This window comes from Ranitomeya variabilis, chromosome 5 (assembly GCF_051348905.1).
Source record: "Ranitomeya variabilis isolate aRanVar5 chromosome 5, aRanVar5.hap1, whole genome shotgun sequence".
In the NCBI taxonomy this organism is placed as follows: Eukaryota; Metazoa; Chordata; class Amphibia; order Anura; family Dendrobatidae; genus Ranitomeya; species Ranitomeya variabilis.
This window is the reverse complement of record NC_135236.1, coordinates 71,406,048-71,429,534: the sequence shown is the minus strand read 5'-3', so window position 1 is coordinate 71,429,534 and position 23,487 is coordinate 71,406,048. Positions and strand designations below refer to the sequence as shown.

The window sequence follows — 23,487 nt, the reverse complement described above, 5'->3', positions numbered from 1 at the left end:
TTCTTCCAGCCAGGACTCGGCTGCAGAGAATACAATGAAGACACATTTCATATTTTCAGCACCGTCCCCATCTATTCCCAACACAACCTCCTCATTCTGTTGGTACCCCAATGCTGCTGCTGCCGTATGTGACCCTATTACTGCACCTGCTGTGGGGTTCTCAGTGCCCTCTAAATTCTAAAGCAACTAGAATATAGTAATGCCGGGTGCAAGTGCCCTAGAAAACCGTGCCCACGTTTTGTCCCCTAGAAAGTAATATTGCCCTCTGTGTGCCCCTTTGAAAGTCACAGTAATCTAACTTCCCCTATGACAGTAAGTGCCCACTTAACATTGAATAATGTTCCAAGCCTCCCCCCTGTACAGCTTCCCTATACACAGTATGATTGCTCTCTTATACACAGTATACTGCCCCCTCACTGTATATATACTGACATCTTAGTATTCCCCAAACTGATGGCTCCAACACTATATGATAGCCCCCTAGATAACCTCTATATAGTATAATGCACCAGATAGTCCTCAATATAGTATAATTCACTCCCCATAGGCCTCTATAGTATAATGCACTCCCCATAGGTAGACTCTATATTGTATAATGCACTCCCCATTGGCCTCCATATAGTATAATGAACTCCTCTTAGGCCTCTATAGTATAATACATTCCCCATAGGCAGACTCTATATAGTATAAGCAGTACAAGAGATGTGGTGCACTCCGCATGGAAAAAAGGTGCAGGCTGAACACAAAGTCACAGTGTCTATAGAAAAAACAGCCGCACACTCAAGACTTGCAGGTTTTTACGTGAAAGTTGTATTTTTTATTATTAGTACAGGCATCACCAAATGCTTATTAGTGTTCAGAGAAAATGACGGATACTTTAAGTTACGGTTAACGTTTCGACCAAGGCTGGTCTTTGTCAAAACCACACTTCTAATGGAGAGTAGAAAAGGTGAAGAAGCAGTCCGGAGTGGGCGAAGTCTGCAAGGGTCCTGTAGCACTGAGTCCGTCACATCACCAATGCTACGAACTGCGCCTGCGCAAGTGAGACTGCCACGGTGCCTTATGGGATTTGGGGACAGTGGCCGGAAGTCCCAACTGGCGATTATATACTGTATATAGATGCACCAGATAGTCCTCAATATGGTACATTGCACTCGCCATAGGCCTTCATATAGTATAATGCACTCCTCATAGGTAGACTGTAATATAATGCAGCCCCCCATAGGCAGACTCTAATAGAATGCAGCCCCCCATAGGCAGACTCTAATAGAATTCCTAATCACCACAAGAACGCAGTTATATCCCGTAAAATATCACTTTTATTAATATACCTTTTAAAAACAGTATAAATGTATAGGCACAAAGGACAAAGGTAAGGGTGGTGAAACACTGAACCACAGTACACTGTACACATAGGGGCCTGTGGTACCACCCATAGCTAACACACACAGCAGCACTCAGTAATAATAAGATACCAGCCCATATAAATAGAAAGAATAGTTAATAAAGTAGAACAGGCCTGATATCAAACACCTAAATAGGTGCAAGCAGAAGTATATGTACCATACCTGGTGTGTGCAGCAAATGGGGGACCCAGGACCCACCCCGACGCGCGTTTCAGAGCGGCAACGCTGCTCCTTCCTCAGGGGGTGGGTCCTAGGTCCCCCATTTGCTGCACACACCAGGTATGGTACATATACTTCTGCTTGCACCTATTTAGGTGTTTGATATCAGGCCTGTTCTACTTTATTAACTATTCTTTCTATTTATATGGGCTGGTATCTTATTATTACTGAGTGCTGCTGTGTGTGTTAGCTATGGGTGGTACCACAGGCCCCTATGTGTACAGTGTACTGTGGTTCAGTGTTTCACCACCCTTACCTTTGTCCTTTGTGCCTATACATTTATACTGTTTTTAAAAGGTATATTAATAAAAGTGATATTTTACGGGATATAACTGCGTTCTTGTGGTGATTAGGATTTCTGTTTTGGCAGTTGTCCCTATTAAGTCCGTGACATACATATTTAGGGTAGTACACTATTTGTATATATTACATACCATGATTCTCCCCATATGTACTATGTATGCTACAACTTTATGTTTTAGACTCTAATAGAATGCAGCCCCCCCATAGGCAGACTCTAATAGAATGCAGCTCTCCATAGGCAGACTCTAACAAAATGCAGCCCCCCATAGGCAGACTCTAATAAAATGCAGCCCCCATAGGCAGACTCTAATAAAATGCTGCCCCCATAGGCAGACTCTAATAAAATGCAGCCCCCCATAGGCAGACTCTAATAAAATGCAGCCCCCATAGGCAGACTCTAATAAAATGCCGCCCCCATAGGCAGACTCTAATAAAATGCAGCCCCCCATAGGCAGACTCTAATAAAATGCAGCCCCCATAGGCAGACTCTAATAAAATGCAGCCCCCATAGGCAAACTGTAATAAAATGCTGCCCCCCATAGGCAGACTCTGTTATATAATGCACCCCCAAATAGGCAGACTCTAATAAAATGCAGCCCCCATAGGCAGATTCTAATAAAATGCAACCCCCATAGGCAGACTCTAATAAAATGCAGCCGTCCAAAGGCAGACTCTAATAAAATGCAGCCTCCCATAGGCAGACTCTACTGAAATGCAGCTCCCATAGGCAGACTCTACTAAAATGCAGCCCCCATAGGCAGACTCTAATAAAATGCAGTCCCCCATAGGCAGACTCCTATAAAATGCAGCCCCCCATAGGCAGACTCTAATAAAATGCAGCCCCATAGGCAGACTCTACTAAAATGCAGCCCCCAAAGGCAGACTCTAATAAAATGCAGCCCTCCATAGGCAGACTCTACTAAAATGCAGCCCCCCATAGGCAGACTCTACTAAAATGCAGCCCCCATAGGCGGACTCTAATAAATTGCAGCCCCCAATATGCATACTCTAATAAAATGCAGCCCCCCATAGGCAGACTCTAATAAAATGCAGCCCCCCATAGACAGACTCTAATAAAATGCTGCCCCCCATAGGCAGACTCTAATAAAATGCAGCCCCCCATAGGCAGACTTTGTTATATAATGCAGCCCCCCATAGGCAGACTCTGGCGTCTGCTGTCAGTGTCTACGTCAGACGCTGACAGGGGGATGATGGGAGAAGGATCATCAATGCGGTCAGCTGTATTGGCATCTAGCTGATACAGTTGACCCTGTGTTTACGGGTGGGGGGCCACTGCTGGCACCGGGCCCACCACCGCCTCCTCAGGGGCCTGATAGCCCCACATCCAGACTGCTGTTAAAGGGGGGCTCCAGAGTACACATCCAGACTGCTGTTATAGGGGGCTCCAGACTACACATCCAGATTGCTGTTATAGGGGCCCCAGACTGCACATCCAGACTGCTGTTATAGGGAGCTCCAGAGTACACATCCTGAGTGCTGTTATAGGGGGCTCCAGACTACACATCCAGACTGCTGTTATACGGGGCTCCAGACTACGCATCCAGACTGCTGTTATAGGGGGCTCCAGATTACACATCCAGACTGCTGTTATACGGGGCTCCAGACTACGCATCCAGACTGCTGTTATAGGGGCTCCAGATTACACATCCAGACTGCTGTTATAGGGGGGCTCCAGACTATACCTCCAGACTGCTGTTATAGGGGCTCCAGACTGCACATCCAGACTGCTGTTATAGGGGGCTCCAGACTACACATCCAGACTGCTGTTATAGGGGACTCCAGATTACACATCCAGACTGCTGTTATAGGGGGCTCCAGACTACACATCCAGACTGCTGTTATAGGGAGCTCCAGAGTACACATCCTGAGTGCTGTTATAGGGGGCTCCAGACTACACATCCAGACTGCTGTTATACGGGGCTCCAGACTACGCATCCAGACTGCTGTTATAGGGGCTCCAGATTACACATCCAGACTGCTGTTATAGGGGGGCTCCAGACTATACCTCCAGACTGCTGTTATAGGGGCTCCAGACTGCACATCCAGACTGCTGTTATAGGGGGCTCCAGACTACACATCCAGACTGCTGTTATAGGGGACTCCAGATTACACATCCAGACTGCTGTTATAGGGGGCTCCAGACTACACATCCAGACTGCTGTTATAGGGGGGCTCCAGACTACACATCCAGACTGCTGTTATAGGGGGCTCCAGACTACACATCCTGAGTGCTGTTATAGGGGGCTCCAGACTACACACCCAGACTGCTGTTATAGGGGCCCCAGACTACACATCCAGACTGCTGTTATAGGGGCTCCAGACTACACATCCAGACTGCTGTTATAGGGGGCTCCAGACTGCACATCCAGACTGCTGTTATAGGGGGCTCCAGACTACACATCCAGACTGCTGTTATAGGGGACTCCAGACTACACATCCAGACTGCTGTTATAGGGGGCTCCAGACTACACATCCAGACTGCTGTTATAGGGGGCTCCAGACTACACATCCAGACTGCTGTTATAGGGGGGCTCCAGACTACACAGCCAGACTGCTTTTATAGGGGGGCTCCAGACTACACACCCAGACTGCTGTTATAGGGGACTCCAGAGTACACATCCTGAGTGCTGTTATAGGGGGCTCCAGACTACACACCCAGACTGCTGTTATAGGGGGCTCCAGACTACGCATCCAGACTGCTGTTATAGGGGCCCCAGACTACACACCCAGACTGCTGTTATAGGGGCTCCAGACTACACATCCAGACTGCTGTTATAGGGGGCTCCAGACTGCACATCCAGACTGCTGTTATAGGGGGCTCCAGACTACACATCCAGACTGCTGTTATAGGGGACTCCAGACTACACATCCAGACTGCTGTTATAGGGGGGCTCCGGACTGCACATCCAGACTGCTGTTATAGGGAGCTCCAGACTACACATCCAGACTGCTGTTATAGGGGGCTCCAGACTACACATCCAGACTGCTGTTATAGGGGGCTCCAGACTACACCTCCAGACTGCTGTTATAGGGGGCTCCAGACTACACATCCAGACTGCTGTTATAGGGGGCTCCAGACTACACCTCCAGACTGCTGTTATAGGGGGCTCCAGACTACACATCCAGACTGCTGTTATAGGGGGCTCCAGACTACACATCCAGACTGCTGTTATAGGGGGCTCCAGACTACACCTCCAGACTGCTGTTATAGGGAGCTCCAGACTACACATCCAGACTGCTGTTATAGGGGGCTCCAGACTACACATCCAGACTGCTGTTATAGGGGGCTCCAGACTACACATCCAGACTGCTGTTATAGGGGGGCTCCAGACTACACAGCCAGACTGCTGTTATAGGGGGGCTCCAGACTACACACCCAGACTGCTGTTATAGGGGACTCCAGAGTACACATCCTGAGTGCTGTTATAGGGGGCTCCAGACTACACACCCAGACTGCTGTTATAGGGGGCTCCAGACTACACATCCAGACTGCTGTTATAGGGGCACCAGACTACACACCCAGACTGCTGTTATAGGGGGCTCCAGAGTACACATCCTGAGTGCTGTTATAGGGGGCTCCAGACTGCACATCCAGACTGCTGTTATAGGGGGCTCCAGACTGCACATCCAGACTGCTGTTATAGGGGGCTCCAGACTAAACATCCAGACTGCTGTTATAGGGGGGCTCCGGACTACACATCCAGACTGCTGTTATAGGGAGGCTCCAGACTACACATTCAGACTGCTGTTATAGGGGGCTCCAGACTACACCTCCACACTGCTGTTATAGGGGGCTCCAGACTACACCTCCACACTGCTGTTATAGGGAGTTCCAGTCTACACATCCAGACTGCTGTTATAGGGAGCTCCAGACTACACATCCAGACTGCTGTTATAGGGGGCTCCAGACTGCACATCCAGACTGCTGTTATAGGGGGGCTCCAGACTGCACATCCAGACTGCTGTTATAGGGAGCTCCAGACTACACATCCAGACTGCTGTTATAGGGGGCTCCAGACTACACATCCAGACTGCTGTTATAGGGGGCTCCAGACTACACCTCCAGACTGCTGTTATAGGGGGCTCCAGACTACACATCCAGACTGCTGTTATAGGGGGCTCCAGACTACACCTCCAGACTGCTGTTATAGGGGGCTCCAGACTACACATCCAGACTGCTGTTATAGGGGGCTCCAGACTACACCTCCAGACTGCTGTTATAGGGGGCTCCAGACTACACATCCAGACTGCTGTTATAGGGGGCTCCAGACTACACCTCCAGACTGCTGTTATAGGGGGCTCCAGACTACACATCCAGACTGCTGTTATAGGGGCTCCAGACTGCACATCCAGACTGCTGTTATATACTGAAACAGTATACAGTACCTTGAATAGCTCCCTCTAGTGATGACTTCAGGTAGACAGAAATCTATCGTTTGATGATATATATTTAAGGAGGCAACTTTTAAAAAAGTGTAACTCTTCTCACTGTGCTTACTAAAAATCTAATAGCAAACAATGATTTACCTAAGAACCCTAGAGAAACCAGCAGAGTTTCCATACAGAAGTACGTAGTAATTCCCTCGTTAAATCTTTAACTCTTAATTAATCTTACTGTCCGCAATATTATGCTAAACAAAGCATCAGCGATTTATTGTACGTTATGGCGCAATCGTTTTCATCATTACACTTGGGCTTTAAAAACTTTCTCTTGGTGCTATAAAGTGTGTTAATTAGATGTTAGTTTTGCACGTCGTTGTATAAACAGAAGTAATTAGCGGGTTTCATTAGGTTTCCATTGACAGATAATTAGCGTTCATTTACAACGAGAATGCTTTTAGTCATCGTCTCCATTACGGTGTTATTTATATTCCGTCTTTGCATTTCTTTGACTCCTTTTTTTAAAATGAGATATTATTGATAAAAGCTCCGCAAGTGCTTTACACCTGGTCAGGTGTCTCCATGATGAAACCGTAAGTTTTAGTACAGCTGCAATCAAAATGATGACACCTTCCCACCCTCCATTGCAAATCAGGTTTATTAACAAACTTTCTGCTCTTTACAATAAACCAATCAAACAAGGACAATGTAAATAACACAACTAATATAACAAGTGGTTTCTCCAAACTAGACACAAAGTGCCGGTTTATTCACTACTGCAGTCGCAGAATTAATCACCTCTTCATGACCAGCGTCTTTAGCACTTAGTAGATCACCTCTGGCTGTCGTAACCTGCTACAGACATGATGCTTAGTCAGACGCCATCTTCTGTCAGCTTTCATGAGGAATCTAGGCCCAATCGTCATGGTCCATGGCCTCCAGCCAGGTCACTAATATTCTTGGGTTTCTGTGCAGAAATTGACTTCCTGAAATGCCACCAACAATTTTCTGTTGGGTTCATATTGATTGTGAGCGTCACACCTGAATCTTCCAGGACTTTTCCTATACCGGGCTTTAGTGGACTATGAGGATTGTTTGAGATTATTGAAATTTTGGAAGATTTAATGACACCCAATCTCTGTTTTCCTTACTGAAGACATCATGTATTCTCTTAAGATTTCTTGACACTTGATTGTATCCGTCATGTTCTCCACAAGATGCAAGTTTCCAATGCCAAAGGAAGCAAAGCAGCCCCAGAGCATCATTGAGCAGCCACTGCCATACTTCGCTGTAACCATCACTAAGCCACCACCATGCTTCATTAGAGGCATCACTGAGCCACCAGCATGCTTCACTATAGGCATCACAGATATCTCCCTGTTTCACTATAATGATCAGCAAGCCACCACCATACTTCACTGCAGTCATCACTGAGACACCACCATGCTGCAAAATAGGCATCACAGAACCATTGCCATGTTTCACTATAGGGATCACTGAGCCACCACCATGCTGCACTATAGCCATCACAGAATCATTGCCATGTATCACAATAGAGATCACTGAGCCACCACTATGCTTCACTGTAGGCATCACCAAGCCGCCACCCTGCTTCACTATTGACCAAACCACTGTCATGCTTCATTGTAGGCAGGGTGTTCTTTTTAGTACATGCTTCATTCTTTCTCCTTCAGACATGCCACTGCTCCAAAGGTCCAAAAGTTTAAATTTTTATTACCACTCCACAAAACAGAATCTCAAAATTTCTATTCACTCCACATAAATTAATTTGTCTTGCCAGAAATGTTACTCCCCAGCTTTTCCTCAGCATTACCAATGCCATAGAGTTCTTTGTCAGCTAATAGCTTCTTACTGTACAAACTGGAACCTTAGGCACCGATTCATGAAGTTGAGTATTTAGTACACTAGTCTTAATGAGGGGTATGCTGGAATAAGATGCCCCAAATTCACTCCACATAAATTAATTTGTCTTGCCAAAAATGTTACTCCCCAGCTTTTCCCAAGCATTACCAATTTTGGCAGAGGTGCTTAAAACTGGTGAAAAAGTGCCAAAAATCGCAAACCTTTTGTGCAACGCTGGGTTGCACAAAATTTTTTGAAACTAATCAAAGTGTTTTACTTTAGTTTTCCGGTGTAAACACTTTGATGTAGCTGCCCCCTAATACCTGCTGCCACCACTTCTTGCTGTAGGTCTTTTGCTGTCACTCAAAGGTTTTTGACCCTTTGCCTCCTTAGAAATAATGACAGTCGGTGACAGCTTCCTCTTTCTGCCATATCCAGGAAGTATAGACGGTGTTCCTATAACTTTGAACTTGTGGACTCTTCTTCTATCTCTATCTCTAGAACCATTCAGTACATTTGTATTTATTTGTATCCTTCGCCTTGTTTGTGTAAGGCAATAATCTCCTAACTTTTTGGACCCCTCTCTTGTCCAACCCAAAAATATTAGTGACCTGGAGGCCATTGCCCATGAGGAATGTCTGGCTATACATCACGTTTGCAGCAGGTGATAACAGCCTGAGGGGTTCTACTAAGTACTAAAGATGCTTGTCATGAAGGAGCGAATAATTGTGAGTCAACACTAGTCAGTAAAAGTTGTATTTTGTAGGAACCACTTGCTATATTAGTTTTGTTGAACCTGCTTGATGAGGCGCGGGGGCAGCTGGAGGGACCCAATTGTCCCAGCACAAGTGGTCCATGAAATCCAGTGAGATCTTCTTCTTTGATGATTGCCATAGGACAGCTATAAACACATTCATAGGATGATAAGAATGGGCCCAATCCTTTTTGGGTTTCCATGTGTCTATAGCATTCGGAAAACTGAGTGTCTTCTTTGGATTTTTGCTTTAGATCCATTTATAAAACAGACGTTGGATTCAAAAGGGTTGTCCCAAAAACAGCATTCAATACTTGTCCACAGATGTGACTGCTGGTACCTAAACTGATCACAAGAACTGGTGTCCCAAAGTGTCTTGTGTGAATGGAGCAGTAGTGAGGGTGTGCGTCTCCACCATTCCTGTGGACATTGAATGGAGCAATGGTCGCACATGATTAGTACCGCACTGTTCACACATGAGCAGGTTTTTGGTTTAGTGGGGATCTAAGTAGGGTTCTCAGACCTCCAGTGATCATTTATCATCTATCATGTGCATAAGTAGTAATGTTATCGATGGGACTACCCCCTTTTATGTGTTAACTTCCTTCTTGAAACTGAACTGGCAAGAGTATAAAGATGGTCACTCATGACTGGTACTGATGGTACTCTTCATGACCCTCCATTTTTCATGTCCCTCCTTTGGCAAGCATGGTGACTGATGATGCCTGCAAGGATACCTAGAAGGATTGTCTAGTGAGCTCCTGGAGGAAGAAGTTTGGGAAGTTTTCATCTAAGGAATAGGGATATGTATTCTCTACTGGACTACGTCAGGCTGCGTTCTCATGTAGTGTTTAGTATTTAGTGACTGAATGTACAATCTCAGGAACGTTTTTATATTAGCTGCTGCACTTATCTAGAAATAACCCCTATTATTGTGTCAAAAGCCATATGCCCCGTCACACCCGTTTCTGCCTAACGTCATGCCCCATGTTTGCTCCTGTGTGCGTGAGATCTTACATAGCGTTTCTACCTCGCCAGTCGTAATATGGAACTGTAGGGTAACATGCCGCCATACAAGGTCATTATAGAATAATGGTTGAACCCAATAATCCATAACACATTAGGTTGGGTCTACACAGAGCAACATAGCCACACTCGTAGTCCAGACCTTGCGTCCCAAGGACATGACATGAGTTGGTAGTCCACTATATGTTTTATATAAAGGGAAGCAACACTCACCTCTTTATAAGTCATGGCCATGCTTTTCATTGGCATAATGCATACTATTACAGGCTTCTGCAATCTGTGGGCCATTCCTGCCGCACACATCAGATATCTATGTCTTGTGCCTGTTTGCACGTTGTGTGTGTGACCGTCTTCTTACACAAATTATTATCTGCGTATGTCACTTTGTTCTTATGTGAAGCTGTTCCAGAAACCCCCTCCGTGACGTGTACATAGATATGTGGCTGCCATTTGTATGAATGCGAGGCCCAAGTTATTGGCAGTTGTCTGTATTTCCTCTTTACTGTCTTCAGGAGAGGAGCCTCCAGACTTCAGACCTCCTCACACAGGACCAAGGGAGCCCGATGAAGACACAGATATGGAGTTCTTACCCAAGCTCGATCAGGGGTATGTAAAAATAAACATATATTAAAAGGTAGGGTTAAGCAAAAAGATTTTCAAGACCTTGGTGGATTGTCCACTTCATGACGTCAATACATCGTCATCCTTACATCGCATGGGCCTTGTGATCACAAGAGGTGTCCAGGTAAGTTCACCCTGCTATGGTCCAACTGCCATGGAGTACCAATATGGTAACCAGACAAGACTAGTATGAACGTCCTCAGTCGGCACTTGAATGCCGACCCCCTCAGTGCCTCTCCTGATTATTAGGCCTCCATACCATCATGACATGTACGGATGTGAACCTTTTTACTTGGGGCTGTACAATTCCACTTGTCACAATTCAAAGCAACATTTTTTTTAAGTGAGTCCCTACTCTTTTAGGCTCAGGCCACACATAGACCCTCAACAGCAAATTCCCTTATCAACCACTATGCCGCAATCACTGTGCCGCAACCACTGCCCAAGTCACATACAACCTATTGCACCTCAGGGGCCTGCAACCACCAACAAATAACCCTAAAATGGGAAAACCAAGTCAAAAAGAGCCTTAGAAGCCACACTGCCTGACGCCCACTGTCACAGCAACATGTCATCGGCCGGGGTAGCATCCTAGTAGCCCAATAGCACCCAACCACCCAAGCATCCGCCAACACTAAGTGAACAGATCAAGTAAGCTAACCTTTCAAGTTGGCCTCTGCTACCTCGTTAAGTGATACCATAGAAGACTGTTATTTTCATGTTCCAAAAATAATTCTGTTTGCTTTCCTTTTATAGCGTTGGATCACCTGCAATTCCCAGAATTCCCTGTGTCACTCCCGAGACTGTCATACTTAAAAAGGAGGAGGATGAACCGGTAAATAATTCAAGCGTAAGCAGTGTGTATTTATAGGGGTACTTATGGATCATGGCTGGAAGAAAACACTTTTTCATGCGGGTGGGTTCATGTCCTTCATCAGTTTTTCCTTTACCCAGTAACACTAAAAATGGCTGAATATAGGCACCAAAAAGCAAAGAAAATCATGAGCTAACAAAACAGGATGGAGGTCTAATATGCAGGGAATATCCAGGCAGGTACAATAAGGAACCAAGGCAGTAGACTTATTTATGCAGATATATTGATTAGCTCCAATATTTGTGGATTTTGTATGAGCAAAAAGGGTCACCGGATCAGTAGAGGGACATTGGATCAGTAGAGGACACTGTATCAGTAGAGGAACATGGAATCAGTAGAAGGACACGGGATCAGTAAAGGGACCCCAGATCAGTAAAGGGACATTGGATCAGTAGAGGACACTGTATCAGTAGAAGGACACTGGATCAGTAGAGGGACATAGGATCAGTTAAGGACACGAGATCAGTAGAGGGACCCTGGATCAGTAGAAGGACACGGGTTCAGTAGAGGTACACTGGATTAGTAGAAAGCCATGACATCAGTAGAGGGACATAACATCAGTAGAGGGACACGACATCAGTAGCGAAACACTACATCAGTAGCGGGACGCAGGATCAGTAGCGGGACACGGGATCAGTAGTGGGACATGGGTTCAGTAGAAGAAGGACACAGGTTCAGTAGAGAGACACAGGATCAGTAACATAGTAACATAGTTAGCGAGGCTGAAGAAAGACATTTGTCCATCCAGTTCAACCTATATTCCATCAGAATAAATCCCCAGATCTACGTCCTTCTAAAGAACCTAATAACTGTAGAGAGACACGGGATCAGTAGAGAGACATGAGATCAGTAGAGGAACATAGGATCAGTAGACGGACATCAGGCCAGGAGAAAGACACCAGATCAGTAGAAGGACACCGGATCAGTAAAGGGACACTGGGTCAGTAGGAGCAGTAAGTAGAGGGACAAGGGCTCAATAGAGGTACACGGGTTCAGTAGAGGGACATGGGATCAGTAGAAAGCCACGGCATCAGTAGAGGGACATAACATCAGTAGAGGGATCACGACATCAGCAGAGGGACACGGGATCAGTAGAGGGACACAGAATCAGTAGCGGGACACGGAATCAGTAGCGTGACATAGGTTCAGTGGAGAAACACGGGATCAGTAGAGAGACACGGGGTCAGTAGAGGGACATGGAATCAGTAGACGGACATCAGGCCAGGAGAAAGACACCAGATCAGAAGAAGGACACCAGATCAGTAAAGGGACACTGGGTCAGTAGGAGCAGTAAGTAGAGGGACAAGGGATCAGTAGAGGGACACGGAATTAGTACAGGGTCACCAGGCCAGTAGTAGGAAACCAGATCAGTAGAGGGACATCAGGCCAGTAGAAGGACACCAGATCAGTAAAGGGACATCAGGCCAGTAGAAGGAAAACAGATCAGTAGAGGGACATCAGGCCAGTAGAAGGACACCAGATCAGTAAAGGGATACTGGGTCAGTAGGAGCACTAAGTAAAGGGACACGGCATCAATAGAGGGACACGGGATCAGTAGAGGGACATCAGGCCAGTAGAAGGACACTGGATTAGTAGATGGACACTGGGTCAGTAGAAGCAGTAAGTAGAGGGATACCTGGAAAGTAGAGGGACACCACTTCAGTAGTGAGACTCCAGGTCAGTAGAAGGATGTTGTGGAGCTATGTGGGAGCATGAGTACTGGGAACACATATGCATGCATCATCAATATTTTAATGACAAAGTTGTAATATATGGGTCACTAGGCCACCCTGCCTATTTGCTACCTGTTTTTGTTAATGGTCACGTGATTGATGCCATTCAGTTACGTAATTTTGAAGCCCGATGTGAAAATTACTCCCAGAGTGGTGACCCTGTGATCACCCAAAAATAACTTCAGTGGTAAACCCATTTGATAATTAGGATGTCGTTATACATCCATAATGCCCAGAATACTTGGGGGCACAGTGGTCACCAATAATTGTCTCAGGATTGTAAGGTAAATACACGTGGGGCATAATGACTGAGACATGACCACATCTTCCATAATATATAAAGTATTAGTGCCTTGATGTTGGACTGTAGAGTAGACGTTAGTGGTGACCTCCATTATTGGCATCAGCAGTCTATGGTGACGTAGCATGGAATAACAGGTCCCTCTAGTTCCCGAGCTGTTGGGTCACTAGGTAAATCTAAGTAAATCCTTGGGGTGGAAGCTAAAAGAAAACAGTTCCTCCTACTCAACTAATAATAGTTCATTATTTTGCATTGCTAGTTTGCCTGCTTCCTCTCATCCTTGCCCATTATTGGGTGGTCCAAATCCATATTATTATTAGCAAAAAAACAAATGTTTCTTTCTGATTTCAGTTGTCTAGGGAATTAGACGATGAATCTCTGATCCCCAGCAGTCCCGCCACCGAGACATCGGACAATATCAGTCCTGTGGCCAGTCCTGTCCATACTGGGTGAGTGACGAGTAGGGCGCAGTAGGGATCTCTGCTTTTCATTACAATGCCACTATCGTGATGCAGAGGCGGGCAGTGCCACCTGTGCCTTGGTGCCTGCAGGAACCCAAAGGCTACATCATAGGTTTTGTAGATTTTGCATTCAGGCCCTGAAACCTCAAGTTACACCTCTGGCTGCATATTAATATCAGTATTTAGACAGCACTGTAATAAACCACAGAGTCCTGACTGCAGAAGCGAAGGATCGGGCATGCTTGATTTCAGCATGCCCTACTCTTTACTCTCAAAAGAGAGAGTTAACCCCTAAAGCGGCCTGAAATAAACTTATTACCCGAACAATAGTTTGGCTGACCACTATCTAATGTGTATGGCCGGCTTGACTCCCCTTCCCGTATTCGACATTTTCTTGGCCTCGTCCCAAGTTCATGTATTTGACGAGTTTAGGAGAGATAGCTGTCAATGGAACGACTGGACAACAAGTATAGAAGGTGTATGGATAAAACCCACTGAGTGCTCTTTTTAAAGGGGTTGTCCACCTTTGGGGACAGTTTTGGGTTTTTTTCTGTATCGTACTTTTGACTATAAGTCCTTTTTGTAATTGGGTTCATAAACAATTTTGCACCAATTTTACCTACAGCCTCCGTGTTTATTGATAACTGTAGAAATAAGTTAACAGAGAATCTTCCAGCGAGCTTGTTCTTGCGGCCCAATGGAAGAGTTTCTAACACTTATCTGCTTCATTTTTTCATTTTTAGCTGATTTATGACCGTAGCCCACATCGAAACTTAACTGTGCAAGGAAACAAAGAGCCTGTTAAAGCCAAATGGTGCAAAAATGTTTAATAAAACAGCATTGCAAAAATGATTTTTAGGCACAAAATTAATGTTAAAAAAAGAAGAAAAATTGTCGCCAGGGGTAAGTAACCTAACCCATTTAACACAGCCACCCCAGGGTTCCGGCTTCTCCAACCTTATGGATGATGCATGTATCCTATGCATGAAGTATATACTTTACCTAAATATCTATTTAGATTGGCAAAATAATTTTTCCCAGTTTGCACAATCCTGGCAAAAAGACAAAAAAAAAAATGAAATAGGACAAACTTGGGATGCATAAATATAGATTGTGCAAACCAGAACAGGTTTATAGTAGGTGAATGTTACAGAAAAGCAGCCCCGCAATCTCAACAAGTATTGTGCCGCAGATGGTGTTTTCACATGCCGCCATCAGTAGCTGTCATAAATCTGCTTTAGCAATAAATGTTGGACGACCGCAGGACGGATTATGCAACAAATATTCATGAATTTGCATCAAAGACAAAAGAAACCTCATACATATGGCAAGCGGGGACCATGGTGATGCAAAACTGATGCTGCCATTTTATTCTCCATGCCAGCTTTTATGTCGTTTATCATTCAAAGGTCATTAGAAACTCTTACAGTGTGCTTCTAGCATTAGGGAACTTTTCAGAAAAAGCAGTCATGTGTATATATGAAGAATAATACTGTTTCTCTTCATATTATTATCTGTATCCTGTATTTTTCACCAGTTTTTCCACTCTGCAGGCTACATATTTATTTAGCAGTTGTCTCTGAGCTAGTGGATGGAGACTAGCTGCTATGATGTCTCCCATACACTGCACACATAGATATAAGGGATTCTTGATCTTCTATCTTTATCATGCACATGTTTAGTATCTGCAGCAACATGGAGGACATTTTAAAGCAATCCTGAGCAGTATAGCTGTGAATCCAGTTCTGGAGTGAAATAAAACACTTACTAGAAAGCAGCAGTATGGAGGATATTTTAAAGCAGTCCTGAACAGTATAGCTGTGAATCCAGTTCTGGAGTGAAATAAAACATTTACTAGAAAGCAGCAGCAGTATTGAGGACATTATAAAATAGTACTGAATAGTGTACCTGTGACTCCAGCTCTGGGGTGAGATAAAATAATTAATAGAAAACAGCAACATGGAGGAAAACCTACAGCATTACTGAGTAGCGTAGCTGTGAATCTAGCTGTGGGGCGATATAAGACAATTGCTAGAATTCAGCAGTACTAAGCAGTGTAGCTGTGAATGTGGCTTTGTGGTGAAATAAAAAAAGTACCAGAAAGCAGCAGCATGGATGACATCATATGGGAGTACAGAGCAGTGTAGCTGTGAATCTAACTCTGGAGTGAAATAAAACACTAGTAAGTAGCAGCATGGAGAACATCATGTAGGAGTACTGAGCAGTGTAGCTGTGAATCTCTCTGTGGGTGAGATTAAACAAATGCTGGAAAGTAGCAGCATGGGGAACATCATGCAGCAGCACTGAGCAGTGTAGTTGTGAATCCAGCTCCGTGGTGAGATATACACCCCATTGTTTACCAAACTTAGCCATTGCTCCCCTATTAATATACATCCTCTTTGCTAACCAGTCCATGATTACGGCTTTCTGGAGTGATTATGGCCAGCTGGATTGGACCCGGACCTACCTCATCCCAAATAAGGTCCAAAATACATGTCTTAGGTTAATTGAGATTTGGAGACCATAGACTTCCATTACTAATTTTCCAACATTTTCCCCCAGCTTACTCAATTTGGGGCAAGACCAAAACATATGCATAAAGTCCTCTCTTTCCTACCTCCATCTTGGACAAACATCGTCTCCCCTGAGGCCCACCTTACATAATGCTTTGGGGATCCTGTAGACCTTCTCTGGGCCGTATTAATCGAGATCTTCCTATCAATCCAAGGACCTCTTCCCACTCCTCCATGGAGATGTTTCCTACATCTCTCCCCATCTATCGTTAACTGAGGCATTTTACCAGTTTTTCAGTGTAAAATGTATTACAGTATTATTTATATTCACTTGTGCTACATAATTGTGCAAAGTTTACTGAAATGACTTTTTGTTGCAGATTTTTAGTCAGTTTTATGGTAGATGCCCGGGGTGGATCAATGCGTGGAAGCCGTCACAATGGTCTGAGGGTTATTATACCACCTAGGACTTGTGCCGCACCCACCAGAATAACATGTCGCCTTGTAAAACCACAAAAGCTGAACTGCCCCCCTCCACTGGGTGAAGAAGAGGGTCTGACCAGCAGGATCATCGCTCTGGGTCCTACCGGGGCTCAGTTTCTCAGGTGGGTTCCTTAGTGTTGTATCAGTTTAGTACTTAGCTCTTTTCCCTATTCGTCTTCCTGATGTATATATGTCACTCCCGTACTTGTAGCCCAGTGGTGGTGGAGATCCCTCACTTCTCCTCGGCGGGACGCGGTGATCGAGAACTGGTTATCCTGCGTAGTGATAACGGGTCAGTGTGGAAAGAACATCAGAATCGTTATGGGAAGGAATATCTGGAAGAGGCACTGAGTGGCATGGATGAAGGTAAGATGTGGTCCTTAACAAAAGAAATGGTTATTCCTCACGATATAGAAGGATAAATGTTGATCTGAGTCCTGAATAATTATATCAGATTCCTTATGTTATGGCTGGGTAATGATTTTGGACACATCCATTTTTAAGGGCTGTTACCATCTCCATAAATGCGTTTTGTCGAATAGTGCTTTTAAATACAAGCAGGTTTGCAATTTACTGCCTATTACAATTTTCAACCCTTCTTGAGATATAAACACTTTTCTTTTATTTACATCTCATTGCCTTGGAAACCGCCCACTGCTGCTAGACGGCAAAACATGCGCAATGTTTACACCTTCCTCTCCAAGGAACTTGTAAGCACTGTTTTGAAGCTGGTCAGTTCTAATCTCGGCCAGTTTCAGTGGAGTGCTGACATGTCAGACATCAACGGTGGTCGGTCTCCTTGGCAAAGTGCTGTAAACAAAAGAAAAGTGTCAATATTTCAAGAGTGGCTTCAAATTTTAAACCAGTAAATTGTTTTTACGAGCACTATCCTACAATACCCATATATGAAATTGGGAATAACCCCTTCATTCTTAGACACCACTCTAACAATACGCCAACCAAAGGGTTTCTCACTACTTGGACCACTAATGATCAACTGTAATCTGTAGATGGACCTGGCAGCAAGGGTTTCCAGATCACAGAGGAGATAAAGCGTTACACAACTCCCATTGACATCACTATGCTTTTTGAGTATTACATGGACATGTTGGGTCCTCCAGAGTAAGAGAAACTATTTGCAGCTGCTGATGGTCATGAGCAAGTGATCCATTAAATCAGTATTCCCTAAAAGAGTACTTAAAGGTAATCTATCAGCAGGTGTTTGCTACCTTATCTGAGAGCAGCCTGGTGTAGGCAACGAGAAGCTGAATCCAATGATGTATCAGTTAGATTACTGGGTGCAGCAGTTCTGACACAATCAGAGCTTTTAGATTTAGCATCAAGCAGAGCTGAGAAAGCTAGCCCCGCCCACACCAGGCTCTGTATTTACAAAGTCCATAGACACTGAGGTGCCTATCACAGGAGGGGGCGGAGTCGGACCAGGGCTCACTCAACCAGCTAGTTACATCAATGATAAGCTACTGGTGCTAAAACAATCTTTGTAAGCGAACTAAACCACAGAGCTTGATAAGAAGGGCATTGTTGAAATCTGTGTTTTAACCCCTATAGCATGCTGTCTTCAGATTACATAGCAAAAACCTGCTGACAGATTCTCTTTAAGAAAGGTTTTCTAATCCAGAATGACTCTTTTATATGGTTACACTTACATACGTTCATATCTTTAGATAGTTAATGTTTTGGGTAAGTGATAATAAAGTTATCATTTGGAGACTGTTGTTTGCTCTATGACTTTTTACTATACTTACCAAATCTTGGTTTCCTATCAGCAGCTTAACTTGTGTCAGGCTTAAGGTCTCCATACACATTAGGTAAAAGTCAATGCTGATTTTCTTGGGATGGTCAGACCATCCAATGTGTATGAGGGCACCTTAACTCTCTCCAGCACATTATGTCAGGGCACATACCTGTGGGGTGGTTGTAAAACCATCACCCGATCCTTTTTTTTGAGCAGGAAGATAAGGTGCTGCCAGATAATTCTCTCTCATAGAAAACACAGGAGTGAACATTCCTGTGTATGGGAGAATCAGGAGAGATAGATGTCAGCCGAACTTACGGCCAACAGCTATCTAATATGTATGGCCAGCTTAAAGGGGTCTGTCAGCAGGACTTCACCACCCAAACTATTTATATGTGCATGATGTAGCTCTTTGAAAGACAAATCCAGCAATAACTTTACATGGCCAGTCCTGTCCTCCATTACTGAGAAATCAGCGTTTAAATTGATATGCAAATGAGTCTGAAGGACTATGGAAGATCTGAATCCTTTGTCACTCCAGCTCTACTCTATTCTCCACCCGTTGACGCCTCCTCCTGCTTGACTGAGGGCTCCTTTTCCTGAAGCCAGACGGCTTAGAGGCTGTCAGTCAAGCTGGAGGAGGTGGTGCTGAGCTGGAAATAGAGCTGGAGTGACAGAGGCTTCTGATCTACAAATAGCTCTTCAGCCTCATTTGCATATCTATACAAATGCTGATTTCTCAGTAACAGAGGACCGGACTGGCCATGTAAAGATATTGCTGGACTTGTCTTTGAAGGAGCTATATGCACATATATATAGTTTGGGGGGGTGAAATCCTGTTGATAGACCCCTTTAAGACTATATTCATATAGCGTCCATTTGTTGATGCACTAGAAAAACCCAGTGATGTATATGTCAGACGTATCCATAGGCCTCCATTCACCCAATGAAGGTCCTTTTGGCCTTGGTTGGGCTGGGTTATGTTAGTATACGTTGTGATTGCTTGTTCTAACCTCTATGTATTACGTTTTGCTCTACATTACTACTCTCAGAGCTGGAGAGTGAGGAGGAGTTACATAAGAAGCGCCTTTGTCGTATCGTCACCACCGACTTTCCACTATACTTTGTGGTGATGTCCCGGGTATGTCAGGATTGTGAACTCATCGGGCCAGAAGGGGGAGTTCTGAAAAGCCGGCTTGTACCCCAAGTTCAAGCCACCTTCCCCCCAACTGCTGTAACCAAGAAAGTGAAGTTGTCATTACAAGTAAGTAGCCTCCTAAAGCTGAACATGAAAGACTATTACTAAGCTATGGCTTACCAGCGATAATGGTGGTGTGACATGAAGACCTACTGTGATGAGGTTCTTGCAAAAAAAAACAATACTTTGGGGTCTTTGGTTAACCTGTGGTGTCCTCTTAGGCTCAACCAGTGCCAGATGATCTGGTTTCTCGGTTGCTTGGAAATCAAGCAACTTTTGGCCCCATTGTCACTGTGGAACCGAGACGTAGGAAATTTCACCGACCGATAGGTTTGCGGATACCCCTACCGCCATCCTGGAAAGATAACCCCCGAGACAGTGGAGAGGGGGACACCACCAGTCTGAGACTCCTATGCAGCGTCACAGGTGAAGGATCTGGCACTGATGAGACAATTTCTCTTGATTAAAGCCTTCATTTTTCTACTTCATATTATCTTCTCCTACTCGACAGGTGGAACAGCTCCTGCTCAGTGGGAAGACATTACCGGGACTACTAAATTAGTATATGCCAATGAATGTGCCAATTTTACAACCAATGTTTCTGCCAGGTAAAGCAGAATTGTGTGACTGTATAAGACACTCATTCTAGTTCTCTTACTTTAAGACCTTTTATCATCTCGGCAGGTTCTGGCTCTCGGACTGTCCACGCACGGCTGAGGCAGTTTCCTTCTCCACCCAGCTCTACAAGGAACTTAGCGCCGTTCCGTATACAGCACGATTCGTAGTATTTGCCAAAATGGCAGACGGACGGGAAGGACGTCTCCGATGTTATTGTATGACAGGTGACAAGCTGGAGAAGACACTGGAGCAACATGAAAACTTTTCAGAGGTGGCACGTAGCCGGGACATCGAGGTACAGCGAAGACTATAGTTTATCAGCAGCTAAGGTCCCATCTGTTTCCAGATTCTATAAAATCTAGAATGTAAAGGTGTATTTCTTTGATCATGGACCAGAACCATCAAAAAAGTGTACCATAATGGATGATACCAACTTGGTTTAGGCACGGACCAAATATCTGCTGATGTTTTGAGACAATCAATGACCTCCCAACCTGGCTGATATGTTTAGAAAATGCCACTCATGCTGGATACATGGATAAGAACTAGAGTTGGTGGGAAGTAATTTGCACGGCCCGGGTCAACGGCCATGGGCCATTGGATGAGAGCTCTGAGAACTGTCTCCTACCCATCAACATCTATGGCTCTTCATTTGATTAACCAGCCTGTTGTGATGTCACATGTGTGCCACGCCAATGGTGGCTCACTAGGGCGGATAATCAAAAAGAAGGGATGTTGGCAAATAGGAGGAGCTTCTCAGGACTTCCGACTGATGGCTACAGATGACTGTAGTGGATGCTGGACCGTGTCCTGAGAATCATTTTACACCAACATATTAGTTGCCTGAGCAGTAATGTAACAAGCGAGACCTTATGTGCGCCATTCCAACTTTTCTTTACAGACATCCCACCCATTAATATCGCTCACATCCCTAAAAGTTTGTTTAATGCGTTTAGCCCACAAGTATGACCCCTTCATCACAACCCAAAATAAATTCAGACCTCAATCCCTAAATTGTGTTCTGACTTCAAATTTAAATTCTGACCCCAAACCAGAGCCCGAAATAGATGCAAAACCTTCACCCCAAAATCAAATTAGACCCAGAACTCAGACACTTTGGTGCCGGCGCTCCACTCATCTATGGGACTATTGCACTGTACTCAGCTCTCTCCTTGGATTAGGGGGGGTCCCATCAGTCAGACCAAAGTCAATCATAAAATTATTATCTATCCTATGCATAGAAAATAATTACAAATAACAAACCCTCAAAAAAATACAATACAAACCCCATAATAAATACAGACTACGTCCTTAAAGTGTGTTCTGTCACCAAAATGAATACAGACCCCTGTACAGACCCTGACTATATATTTAGACTTCAGACTGGACCTAAAATAAACATTAGTGAAGGAAGGTAAGTAATGACAGTGCGCTCAGGAGCTTCATCTGTCCCTACAGAAAGTTTTTTAGAACATTTTTGGAAAGTTTGGAAGTTGTCCAAAACAGATGAGCGGAAAAATAAAGGACCCCTCCATGAATGGGACACTGACGCCATTATTCTCTTGTATCCACAGGTTATGGATGGGACCCAACTTTTTGTGGAGTTGTCAGGGAATCTCATTCCTCTCAAGAAAGCAACACAGCAAAGGAGCTTTACCTTCCAGGCGTTTAAAGAGAACAGATTGGCGCTACCCATTAAGGTGAGAGAACAACTAAAAAGTTCATTTACCAGCATAAAAAAAAAAATTAAGGTTGGGTCATCACAGAACTCTTTTAATGCATTTGTATGCTGTGAATAATCCCTTTTTCATAAAAAAAGTTCTCCCCAAATTTTCATGATCACATGAGGTCCTGCTTTTAGGACCCCCCATCCCAGGGATATAATTTGAGATGAACCGGGTAGCATTTAGTTTCTTTCTCTAGAGCGCCACCAGAGGCAGAATAAATAATTACACAATTCCCATCAAGATGAATGGCCTTTCCTAGCACTGACATCCCACAAAAATAAACCCTTTTCGTAGAAAGAATCCCTTTAAGGCGAAATCAGTTCTAAAGCAAATCAAGTCATGATTCCACAATTGTTTATAGAATAACCGAATCCTCAAAATTATAATAAAATGTTGCGATGATCATTTATTAAAATATTAAGATTAGAATTTTTTCATTGGTTTTCATGAAAAAGATTAAAAAGAGAAAAGTAATAATGATACGGTAGTTATGAGTTATGCAAATGAAATGTAATATATGTTCATGCCTAGGTGCGGGACAGCAGCCGGGAACCATGTGGATCTCTCTCGTTCCTGCGCAAATCTATGAAATATGAACCGTCCCAACAAGTCCTTTGCCATTTGAATGTCACGATGCCACAGTACACACAGGTACGACGGGCACCACATCAAGGTTGAATGGTTTTACACTATACACTATCATTACACGTCTGATCATAAATTCACATTCACCAGTTCTCAGCCTTTTTTACTTTTTTACTCTATTTTACATTGAACTCCATTTTTATGTATTAAATATTAATAAAAAAAACACAAATAAAATATTACAGTGTATTTACAGCACTTGGTATACTGCAATTTTATGGTTCCGGTTTCAGAAAACTCCTGTACCAATGTGGTTTGTTTAATTAAAAAAAAAAAAAAAGTGCTTTACTCATTATCCCCAGGTCTAAGTTCTGAGTCTCTGTTGCTGCTCCCCGATACTGTCTGCAGTGCTAATATCACTATGACAGTCGATGTGAACGTGACGTTAGCACTGTCAGACACTAGGAGCAGCAAAGACTCTGTACTGAGACCTGGGGAGGATGAGTAAGGCGTTTTTATTTGTTTGTTTGTTTTTTAACTGCAGCCGGGGGGGAAGGGGTTTTGCAAAATCATAAAACCATGATCACACATTGAAAATACGTGTCTTTCACCAGCAATGCATGGTATTGGATTGCTTTTTTTGAT

At 44.2% G+C, this 23,487-nt stretch overlaps 1 protein-coding gene across 13 annotated transcripts in view; it reads left to right on the top strand.

The window, feature by feature from the left end:
* The window catches only part of ANK1 (ankyrin 1), a 346,825-nt gene that overhangs the window by 256,179 nt on the left and 67,159 nt on the right, over nucleotides 1-23,487 (top strand). For 9 of the 13 annotated variants that reach the window (XM_077262199.1, XM_077262200.1, XM_077262203.1 and 6 more), the window contains 11 exons: nucleotides 10,485-10,578; nucleotides 11,350-11,443; nucleotides 13,853-13,950; nucleotides 16,856-17,080; nucleotides 17,170-17,324; nucleotides 19,767-19,978; nucleotides 20,134-20,338; nucleotides 20,424-20,520; nucleotides 20,597-20,825; nucleotides 22,105-22,230; nucleotides 22,789-22,908. In XM_077262199.1, coding sequence (XP_077118314.1) covers nucleotides 10,485-10,578; nucleotides 11,350-11,443; nucleotides 13,853-13,950; nucleotides 16,856-17,080; nucleotides 17,170-17,324; nucleotides 19,767-19,978; nucleotides 20,134-20,338; nucleotides 20,424-20,520; nucleotides 20,597-20,825; nucleotides 22,105-22,230; nucleotides 22,789-22,908 — 1,655 coding nt within the window. The remainder of the gene's footprint in view (nucleotides 1-10,484; nucleotides 10,579-11,349; nucleotides 11,444-13,852; nucleotides 13,951-16,855; nucleotides 17,081-17,169; nucleotides 17,325-19,766; nucleotides 19,979-20,133; nucleotides 20,339-20,423; nucleotides 20,521-20,596; nucleotides 20,826-22,104; nucleotides 22,231-22,788; nucleotides 22,909-23,487) is intronic. The other 4 variants (XM_077262204.1, XM_077262207.1, XM_077262202.1 and 1 more) reach the window with 1 other exon arrangement.